Source organism: Trachemys scripta, chromosome 18 (genome assembly GCF_013100865.1).
Source record: "Trachemys scripta elegans isolate TJP31775 chromosome 18, CAS_Tse_1.0, whole genome shotgun sequence".
Lineage (NCBI taxonomy): Eukaryota > Metazoa > Chordata > Testudines > Emydidae > Trachemys > Trachemys scripta.
In genome coordinates, this window is record NC_048315.1 from 8,098,122 (window position 1) to 8,109,315 (window position 11,194).

The 11,194-nt window shown below is 46.1% G+C and overlaps 1 protein-coding gene and 1 long non-coding RNA gene across 2 annotated transcripts; one reads left to right on the forward strand and one right to left on the reverse strand.

Moving 5' to 3' along the window:
* Positions 1 to 296: 296 nt before the first annotated feature.
* On the reverse strand, positions 297 to 7,859 carry DYNLL2 (dynein light chain LC8-type 2). Its single transcript, XM_034752522.1, has 3 exons — positions 7,704 to 7,859; positions 4,305 to 4,443; positions 297 to 2,298 (listed from the first exon to the last, which is right to left on the reverse strand). Exons 2-3 carry the CDS (start codon positions 4,434 to 4,436, stop codon positions 2,161 to 2,163), a joined length of 270 nt encoding a protein of 89 aa, XP_034608413.1. The 5' UTR covers positions 4,437 to 4,443; positions 7,704 to 7,859; the 3' UTR covers positions 297 to 2,160.
* Positions 6,790 to 10,409, forward strand: LOC117867467. Its single transcript, XR_004643415.1, has 2 exons — positions 6,790 to 7,013; positions 10,018 to 10,409. It is a non-coding gene; the product is annotated as an uncharacterized LOC117867467 (long non-coding RNA).
* Positions 10,410 to 11,194: the final 785 nt, after the last annotated feature.

Sequence of the window (11,194 nt, forward strand, 5' to 3'; positions counted from 1 at the left end):
GCTAGCATGTCTGGAATACCAATGACAGCCAGCATCCAGTTAGGACCCTCAGTCTAATGAGGTCAGCTCAGGCCTAGTCAAGTGACATTCTGGAGGAGGGTATAAACTCACTTCAGAAAGCAACATCTTAAGGTCAGTAGCTAATTTGATGAGCTGGAGACTCAACCATACAGACAGTATTAAGTGTTGCCGGATCTACAGAGTTCAGTAGATATGGAGAAACAGTTAACATTAAATGTTACAAATAATGTAGCCAATTTGGATTTGTAAGTCTGGTATGAAAAAAAACTAGAAGCTTTTTAAATGTGTCAATTCACCTTTAATGTTTGAAAAATAAAAAGGTATTTGAGCAATTGCAGTTATGAAGGGAACATCCTCTTGCTCCACAGAAGAGTGTGAACAGGTTCACATCAGACTCATGCTTGGAAAAACAAACACACATTCTCCTTTTTAGATCAAAAGTGGAGTTCTGTATAGACAAAAGTCGCCAAAGTGCCCTGGTTAGTCCAAGGCACCTTACCCCCAGATTGGAAGTTTTTTGTCAACATGAAATAAATTATGACACCACATCTTGTCTAGTTACAACATGGTTCTATCAATATTACAAAGTTAGGTATACTTTGGATTTTGCACAGTCTACAGACACAAGGACTTTTACTTCAGGAAAAAGTCAGCCTGGGTCATTCAGTCATTTCACAATTAATAGTTACACTTTCTCCCCTCTCCCAATACAGCAAACAAAAAGCAGTGGCATGTTATTTTCAACCATCAACCTGGTTCATCTTGAGAGTTAGGAGTCACCTTGCCCTAGAACAGAATTCACTCCATTCTAGAAATTCTGCCCATATTAACCACCGATCAATAGGCTCTTACTGCAAGCACCAAGTTTTGCAGAAGCCACCACAGGTGTTTTTGGAGGGTTATTTATTTTGGGGGGAGGGGGAACTGAAGGAGAGGGGACACCACCCTAGGATGATCCAGAAGAACCTTCTTGCAGTTTGAACTAGAATTTACTACACACTAAGACAACACTGCTGACCCTATTGGAGAGAACGACATTCTGTCTTCAGAGACTATGTTCACAAGTTTCCCCTCACAAAACAGCTTCTGCTAAGAGAGGAGAGAGATTTGGAACACAGAAGCTATTCCTGGAGGATTTTCACTGTAGCTGCTGGAGACAGTGGCCATCTGCAAGTCTTCCAGATGACTAGGTTACTTTAGGGAAAGACCCGAGTTAAGGCAGTGTTGTCTGGATAAAGACATGCCAAATCAAGTCTCAGATTCTGGTGTCAATCACTACATTTAAAATTTTCTAGTCCATTTTGGAACAGAGACCAGATGGCCTAAGAAAGTTAGTCTCAGTGGCAGCAACTAAGCTCTGGATCACCCCACCACAAACCAACTGAGGCCAAGAGATCCTTCCTCCTACAAAAAGTAATAATTTAGGGGGGACATTTAAAAAGTTTCAGACTAGATTAAGTTGCTGTGAGTTTAGTTGATCCATGTAGGCTGATCTGAGGGCAGTGGTGTGGGCATTTCTAGAGAAAACATCAAGGCCCAGTTGTATGATTTGCCATGCAGTCCCAAGATAGGAATACACTTTTTGAATGAAAACCTTGTTAAAAAACCTCCCGGCTAACTTACATGGGCATTATAAGGCCTTTCTCCCCACCAACTGCTGAGATGACCAGCAAAGCCAAATTGACACAGCTCCCACATCCACCCCACAGACTAAAACTGAAAAGGAAAGTTGACGTTCCTCCATTGATACACACACAGAAGTTTAAACAGTCTAACAAGAGTATTTACTATGAACTCAATAAGATCTTTTTGGTCTGCTAAACAAAAAAGTGTTTTCCCCGCCTTGCCAAAGAAAAGGTTACCGCTGGGGGAGCTGTTTGTGGAACAGTTTTATTTTTTCCCATTGAAAGGCCATTGTTTAAGCATTTACAGTTTTCCTAGTGCAATACAACCAAAAAAAAAAAGCAGTAACAAAAAAATGCCGCCTTCTTCCCAGGCAACTAAACAGAAGTAGATTTTACTGCAACATATACACATTAAATATAGTATACAGTCCATGCAGCGGCACAGCCATGTTAAAGGGAATCTTGGCTTCAGCCATCAGTGCATTACAGTCCAAATTTCACTTGCTCCGACTTCCTATCCAGACTTGAACAGCAGAATTGCAACCTGACCCAAGTAAAAATAGATGAAGTGCTTTGTCTCATGTGTTACATAGCTGCCAAAATTTCTGCCAACAATGCAGTGCCAAGTAGGGTTGTATTTCTTGTCAAATTCCTAAAAGGGAGAGAGAGTACAGTAGTTAAGACCAAGAAAGCCCACATCAGAACAGTCTGAAATATACTTTCATATCTGGTTACTGTTAGATACAAATGCAATGGAAATCTGAAGATACTAAACTGATAAGAACAGGTACTACGCTTGATCTTAGTACTACATTACTGACGTGCTAATTAGCACGAGACAAAAGGGCTGCCCTGGAGTGCGGAAGAGGTCCCATGCCATGTACTTGAGTGATTTATACACAAGCCCCAGGCCATAACTGCAGATTTTAAAAGTCCCCTTGGTACAGTGGTATTCAAGCCACATGTGTAGGCCAGTTGTTCCACAAAACCATTTAAACCCTCCCATTCCAAGCCAACCCCCAAAAACGGTATTTTGGAATGCGTGTTCCAGCAAGCCGCTGGATCTTAAAGGTCACTTGGAAAAGGGAAGGAAAAAAAAAAAAAAAAAAAAAAGAGTCAGGCTTCATAAAGCAGCAGAAGAGTTTGTGAGGAGACTTTCTAATGTAAACAAGCAGAAACATTCACATATTGTCTGCCTGGGGAAGACATTGGTGAAGCCGATAGCTAAACAAGTGAAGTAGTGTATCATTGGGATAAACAATTTAACCAATTTAGCAATTGGGAGGGAAGGGTTTCTGGTAAGGATTGAGAGCTCTCATCCCTTCAGTTAATATGGATCTCCCATGACCCAGTCCTCAGCCAAAACTCGGGAAATATCAGACTCAACAGTCCCGATTTAAAGGGAAAAAAATCAAAGTGAGAAAGCCTCAGACTATACACCAGAAAGCAGCAAGGGACCAACAAAAGACAGACAGTTGAAGTCCTTTGCAAGTAACCTTTCTTCCATTAGCAGGGAATGTGCAGTAAGCCATTTCCTTTATATCAGAAAAGGAAGCAAATACGCAACAAGCCATTTTCTTTCCTGAGCTTTGGTTCTCTTACGTTGTATTCCATTCCCTCATTGCACTGTCCCAAGAGCCTTCTGGATTAGTCACTTTTTGACCTGGAAAGGCCAGATTTTAAGAAAATATAAAAGATATTCTCAACTTGTTGAGACCATCAAATTTCAACTTGAATTAGAGTCGAACAGAGGTAAGTAGTTTCAGGTCCACATTGGGTCCCAACCCACCCTGCCTAGTTTTGGTTCTATAATAATATTTTCCTCTTGTTTCCCTCCCCTCAAGTGCTCTCTCTCTCTCCCCCTTGTTGCTGTGTGAAGGGCCTACACAAACAGGGGACATCAACTATGCACAAGATTCCATCAAATACATAAGGTGAACAAACTGAAAGATACTTTGATCAGTCAGGTCCTCTAATCTTCAGGATTCCTCAGATAAATCCAGGTAAAGGGTTCAGACAGATGTGAGGTGTTTAAGTTGCATCATCTCTGCAGGCTGAGCACCCACAGCTCCATTCATCTCAATTAGAGCTGGTGCTCAGAACTTTCAAAAACTCAGTGTTAAGAATATATCAACAGGTAGAAAAGCCTGGAAAAGGGAGGGGGGTGGAAGTGGAAGTTTATTTGGTCTAGAAGTGCTAAGCAGAAGCAAATAAGTTTCACTTGACCCTAGATGGGTTGGGTTTTTGTTTGTTTTGTTTTAACTACAGTAGCCACAGAGCTTAAATCAAGTCAGGCCTTCCAAAGCTTCAGAAGATTGCAGAGAGATAGCAACAATACATTAAGTTGCTACTTAAGGTAAACAGCAACTAAGTCCTTTTAGCTTGGCTAGCCAGAAAGAATGGTCCATTGGTTAAGGTGCTAGCCAAGAACTTGGATAACCCAAGTTCAAGTCTCTCTACTTCAGACTGCCTGTGTGATCTTCACATCATAGAATCGGTCTCAGCTCCCATCGGAGAAACAGGGATAAGAGCACTGCCCTACCTCACAGGGGTGTGGTGAACCACGCCGGTACTATGGTGATGAGGGTCAAATAGGTACTTAAGATGGTCAACATGTCCCAGCCAACCCTATGCCATTTTATAGCAGCTTCATAATACCTTCTTTATATATGCTGCAATGTCTTTCTCTATGTTGTACTTCTCCATTGCCTGTGTAGCACAGTCTACAGCATCCTGCTGCATGTCCTCAGACATGTCTGCATTCTTGATCACAGCCTTTCTGTCAGACATTGTGAACCTAAGGCAGAACATAAAGTATTAAGATGTGCCCACAGGATTCTGCTACAGTTCTTTCATGCATTAGACTACATGGTCTACATAACGTAAAACAGTTCTGGATACAGTGTTCTGTATTTCTATTGCAGGTTACACCAAACCCCTGTCTTGCCCAACATCTGGCTGTAGGCACACTACACAGTAATCCTCGGATATACTATTAGGTTGTGGAATGCTGTAGTACAGGAAGCCACTTGGAGATTAGACTAGAGACAGCCAAGTATCACCACCTGTACATACATTTTTAGCTTTAAAAACCCCATAAATCCTATGCAGAGATCTTCTACTCCTTTAAATTACAGGAGCAGCAGGCCCACAAATCAATAAGCAATGGCTAAAGCTGGATTTCCTTGCAGGTATAGCCAATGGAGTGGAGCAGTAATATGGCTCTACCAACAGCAGCCCCCAGACTATGTTTGTCTCCACAGATTGTAGGTGATTGCGTTCAATGGATATAATAGCAGAAGCATTTATTATTTCACTCAAGTGTGTACATTCCCTTTAAAATGTAAGGTTAAGGGTCATACATTCAGCTGTTCTTGCTAGTTCAGAACGGAAGCAGTTTCAGATCTAGTTTACCTCAGTGTGTCATGGATTCCTTTTGTACTTTGCTCAGCTTGACCAATGAAACCTAAACAGTTTTGCTGGTCTCATGCACATCACAACATTGGGATGTTAGGGTTGCCAGTTCTGCTGTGGAAGGATACTTCCATCCAAGACAAGAGAGCCTACCTGTGACCTTTTAAGAGCCTGAACTGTGGCATGTCTGACAGGGTGTTTAACCTCCTTCCCTCTGCTAAAACTAGATAGGGAGTTCTACGCTACTCAGTGATGAGTCACCTATATGCAAGTCTCAGATTCCCTGCTCGGGGCACACCCACTAGTTGTAGCTAGTTTTATATGCTGTTTGTAGATCAGCTGAAAGTTACTATTTAACGTTTCAGTCCTTACTCAGCCAAAATGCCCACTAACAACAAACTTGTGAATTTTGCCTGAGCTAAGAGTGGACCTGTGTTGATTAGTACTTTTGATGTATGACCCATTTCAACTAGCACGTGAACAACATACAGCCACTTCAAACTCAGTTCTCCCTTGTTATTTTGGTGGAACAAGTGGAGAATCAGGCATGATATCTGACCAGTTTAGGGCCTTCATTTGAAGGACTACACTAGTGAAGGGCAGCTGTCTAGGTGATGCCCACGGTTGCCGATTATCATATTTAGCTTTAGCGTAGGACTACCACAAAGTTACTTACATTTTAAGGATGCCTTTTCACAGCAGAGAAGGTGTCAAATTAGGTTTGCAAAGCCACATTAAGTTTACAGTGCCATAACAAGGCTTAGTAAATTTTGAGCTATATTACTAGGCTAGCACTATATGTTTGGAGGTAGGGAACCCATACATGTTTAGCTCCATTAAGGAGAGAGTCTGCTACAATGATTGTTTCCTGGAGCAGTCCCAGAAAAACTGAAGGAGTAGCTTTGTTATAGCAACTAAAGGAGCCTGCTATCCAGGGAGAGAAAGAATCCAGTTACATAACAGCCCTATGACTACAATACTTCAATTCTTTATTCTGCCTGCAGTTGAAGACTCATAGTGCTCCCTAATTTATACATTTTAGATACCATGTATAATTGCGCATTGCTATTATTAACACACACTAATAGCATTAAAGAAGGAGGATGGGAATTCATCTAGAATGCCAGGAAAGAGCACGTGCATTCGTAAGAGTTTTTAGGAAACCAATCACAGGTGCCTTCCACCCCCAAGATGATTGGGGTTTAAATCACTGTTTAGCAGGAGGGGGTAGATTTGGAGCTTCAAGTATGTCAACAACCACAAAGGAAAGCCCTAGAGAGACAGCCAAGCAATGCACCCAGGACAAGCCACATATGACTGCTTGAAGAGTCAATTCAGAGGGCCTCTAATTACAGCACTCAGTGAGAGACCTGCAGAAACTGTCTTCCTTCCTGGTCTTATTTAGAATGGGATTCTTGGGAGCATGGACAGGCCTGCCAAGCACTAGCGATGCCAGTGGTGCAACAGAAAACAACTCCTTTTTGCTTAAGTATGTAGATGTCTCCTCTCCCTCCCCCACCCGCCCCCTTTTGAGCCATGCTTCCCCCCTCTCCTGGAGACAGCATCCTTTTCACGACAGCAGCTGAGTGAGGCTGCTGCAACCACTGCCCTCTGGAAAGGGGAGGGTAGAAGCGTGAACAGGTAAGGGAGCAGCACGCAGAGGCCAAACATCATTCGCCTTGGCATTACCAAGCACAACTACTCCACCTGCAGATCAGAGTGACAGCTCCTCCCCTAGCCACAGGGCTGGGCCTTAACAATACCATGACACCTCTCATCCTCCTAGAAAGGGCCAGAGACAGCTCACTCCCTACCCAAGGAGGCTTGGCGGCTGCTGCATTTCCCAAGGGGAGAAGCCACCAAAACAGGCCTCAAGAGAGACTGGCCCAGGCATAAATTGACACTTAAACTCCTGGGGAAGGAGCGGATACCAGAATTAATGCCACAGAGCAGGTAGAACATTTGCCCTTTCCTATTAAGGGAGGGAACCTTCCTCTTGACCCTCTTCCTCCTGAAACAGACCAGAGCCGTCTCCTACTAGCACAGGACTGGTCCCTACACCACCCTAGTGTATTTCCCCCTGGCCACTGGAAAGCTGTCCCAGGGGAGGAGGTTTCCGTGCAGTCCCCAGCAGACCAAGGCACGCGGAGGTCTGGGGGAAGAGGTGTGACCTTCACGTCCCGAGCCCCCAGGGGAGGCGTCTAGCTCGGATCAGGAGGATGACCTTGCCTCGGAAGAGCGCGGTTCCTCGGCCTGGGCCGGCCGGGCCGAGGATGTAGCAGCAGCCACACAAGTCCCCTGCTAAAAGCCATGGGGGGGGGGGGCTGCCTGGGAGCCCCATCAATGCACCGATGTAAACGGGCAGCAAGCCGGCTCCGGCTGCGGGAAGGGGTCACTCCGAGGCTACAGCCGGAGTGGGAGGAACCGGAGCGGCTCCCCGGGGCAGAGCCGCCAGCTGGAGGCGGGCGAGAGAAGCGGGGTGCAGCCCCCCCCCATTGCAGCCGGCTTCGCTTCCCACGGCCAGGCAGCTGCAGCCCCGGGCGGGGGGGAGGAAGGGGAGCCGCCCCCTCCCCTGCTCGTGAATGCACCAGGCAACATAATCCCCGTCAGACCCCCGCCCCCGCCGCGGCGCGCCCGGCTCACCTGCCCCGCGGGAGTCACCGGCAAACGGACCCGAAGCGCCTCCGCCGCGCACTCGCTCTCGCACCCGCTCCGCCGGCCGCTTCCCCCCGCTCCGCTGCCGCCGTGTGCCCCGCTCTGCCCAGCGCTCGCTCTCCGCCCGGCCGCCTCCCCCGCGCTGAAATAGGCGCCCCTCCCCTTGCAGTGGCTCAGCCAGCCGCCCTCGCCATTGGCTGCGCCGCGGCCTCGGCCCACAGCGACAAGCGTTTTCCTCTCGCTCCTCTCTGCCTACATCTTGTTTCATCCCACAATGCCACGAGCAGGCTGCGGAGCGCGCCTGGCTCACGCGGTGGAGGGGGTGGAAGGAGAGGGAAGTAAATACGACTCAGGGATTGGGGTGGCCTGGACCTGGGGACCCTCCTGCAAAAGGGCGCGGCCAGATCTGCTTCCCTGGGGGAGCCTCGTGCATTTTTTGGGGGGATACAATCAGCAGATCTGTTGCTCATTCTGGGGCCTGATGCTGCTTCTGGCCCCAATGCAGTGTAAACCCCCCGGACTGAAGTGGAGTCACTCTGGATCATAAACCGGCCAAGTGGCCCTTAGGTCAGTTCCAGAGTCACCTGTGTTCTGCACGCCGGCTGGGGTCCCCCTCTCTCAAATTGTTGATTGCTGACAATTATGGACATCAGAAAAAAAAGTTAAGGGGATAGCCAGAGTTATTTGCACTAAAGTAATGGACCCAACATCAATTTCCGTTTCCTGCACTGCTCATTTTTTGGGAGTCCCTCATTTTGGGTCTTTGTCACACACAGTCCCCATATTTGGACTTCGGATGCTCTGGATTTACACCTCTGTAGCCAGGAGCAAAATCTAAGCACTTGTCCTGAAGGCCTGATTCCAATTTAATTTACACCCACAGGTTTCATGCTGATGTGTCCCTGTGGATGTCAGTGGAGTTTTACTTCAGGATGAGATCTCTTAAGTCCAATCACTGTGTCTGGCAAGGATATAGGGCCATTGCTTTACTCTGTTTGCTTATCTGGATGCATTCATAGTGCTTTGTGGTTTTATCATGGAGCAGTAGTTCTGCACGTCAACTTTGATGTGCTCTAATAATAGGAATATGCACTGGCTCAGTGAGATCAGTATTGTATTGCTGGGTCTCTGAAAGATCCCAGGGCACTTTTTATCCAAGAAGGGATTTGCTGCAGTATCTTTGGCCATAGAAATCTACCCGTCTTACAGTGGCGTGCACTAATCATCTGTGCTCTTCACGCCAGCAGTTGGTGCATTTCAATAGTGCCATATGTATACGGGATCTTATCCTGCAACTGGATCTACACATGTAGATCCCTGCACCCATATAAAGGGTCACAATGTTCAGGGATCCATGCACATGGATCTGATTGCAGGATCGGGGCCATAGTTTGTAAAGTATTCTTGGGATGAAAGGCATTACATACAAGTAAAAAGTGTTTTGCCCATGTTAATTAATTGTAATGATAATGCACGTTTCTACAGTGCCTTCCGCCGGAGTGTACGACAGACATTAATTAATTAAACCTCACAAAATGCTCCTGTGAGGTAGGTAGGCAGGCAGTATTACAGTGTCTCTCATTTACTGAAGAGGAAATTAAGGCACAGAGAGAGTGAGTGATTTGTCCAAGATCACACAGCAGGTTAGCATCGCTGTCAGGAATAGACCCTGTGTCTCTTAATGCCCGTCATGTGACCCTCCTCCCCCCATTGACATATCAAAAGCCACTTGTAAGCACCTCAGATAGAAATGTACTATTGATTGACACCCTGCAGTGACTCTGCAACAACACATATTCAAAACCATACAATACACAAGGACAGTAGGAGAGGCAGGTTTGTGCTTTGTCCAATGGGTATGGCACAGCTCTAGGAGTCAGGATTCCATTTTTGGCTCTGATGCTGACTTACTGGGTGACCTTGGGCAAGTCACATCCATCTCCCTGTTTTCTCCTATGTAACCTGAGGATAATGATACCCTCCTTCATCAAGTGCTTTCGGAACTTATTTGTCTCAATGAGACTAAAAGGACCCCTCACCACATAAAAACCTGGTGAGGCCTTTGACCAAACTGAGGAGGATGGCTGTTTCTGGAGGTCTAGATATCAGTGGTGGCCAAGAGTGCTTCTCCAACTTCTCCTAACCATTCCTTGTCTTGTGGAGCTGGTGACAGGTTGGGGGAGGGCGTGTCTTGTGTGTAATAGTGAACTCCAATTTGCTTGGTGAACCCCATTCTGTTTCAGGGGTTCTACTTTGCATTGTAATCCTCATTATGCATTGTGACCTTGATGTTGTATTGTAGCCTCTTTTGTGGATTAGAGCATCTGAGAAGCTGGAACAGAACAAGCTAGCGCCATCAAAATTGAGTGACTCTTTCCTTCTAGAACAATGGGTTTTCTACCAGAAGAGCTATTGACTTTGAATGGTTCTCTGCACAGCAGCTGATGGGATAGGGGCTACCCAGAATTTCTCCATCTGAAGCACATAGGCCACAGGAGGAAAGACATGCCAAAAGATCAAGCTAAGAAGAAGGAAGGCAGGAAGGGCTGCATCACCTCTGGTCACTGACTAAACCCAGGACTTACGGAGGGGTGAGATCAGATTTTGAGGGCTGCATTCAGGACTCTCTGCTATACAAAGATCTGTAACTCTCCAGAGTGCTTGGTTCAGAGTAAAGTGTCTGTGGTTAACAAATTTCTCTGTTAAGACTGTGTTCCTGTCTTTTCTGCTATGTTAATTGAGGTTAATTGAGAAACCAGAACTCCCACAGCCGGGTGGATTCTGGGAGAATGTGTCTTAGCAGCTCAGGAAGGCTAAAGCACTTGTTCCAGTGTTCAAGGTGGCTGGATTGCAGGATTTCACTGCCCAAATAGGGGATCTGCACCTGGAAGACCCAGACCTAGAAACAGTGACCAGTGACCATCAACTAGTGCAGAATGTAGTTGGCCCATTTTCTTAGCAGTGTTTTGCACGTGGAGTACGTGTACTCTGTGATTGTACTGTGCAATTCAAGGTTATGGTGATGATCTATAAAGCCATCTATTGTTTGGGTCCTGGGCATCACTACCTCTCTCTTTGTGCTTTAACCCATCAACTGAGATCAGCTGGGATACTGAAGCAGACAAGTCCTCAGATGCATATCTTTACAGGTTAGAGGAAGTAGTGTTTGCAGTGCAAGGTCCTCAGCTCTGGAACTCATTTCCTAACTCAGTCTAAGAAAGCCAAAGTTTGCTGGCCTTCTGGGCATATTTCACTCTCTCTCTCTCTCTCTTCTCAGGCTTTTCCTTTTTCATGCTGAAAGGAAAGGTCACTGTCTCCTAGCCCAGCAAAGATGGTAAGGAGGAAATAATGCCCTTTGCTAAAGCACCATCTCTACCTCCTACAGGAGCCTGTGTTTACCTTGGAGGTTTCCCATCCAAGTACTACCAGACTTAGCCCTGCTTGGCATGGGAAATCTGATAAGATCACAACTCTAGATG

Coding starts and splice junctions, on each gene's coding strand:
- DYNLL2 (XM_034752522.1), bottom strand. CDS start 4,436: ATGTCTGACAGAAAGGCTGTGATCAAGAATGCAGACATGTCTGAGGAC. Junction 2,299..4,304: donor TTGCAGCATATATAAAGAAG/GTATTATGAAGC, acceptor TCTCCCTTTTAG/GAATTTGACAAGAAATACAA.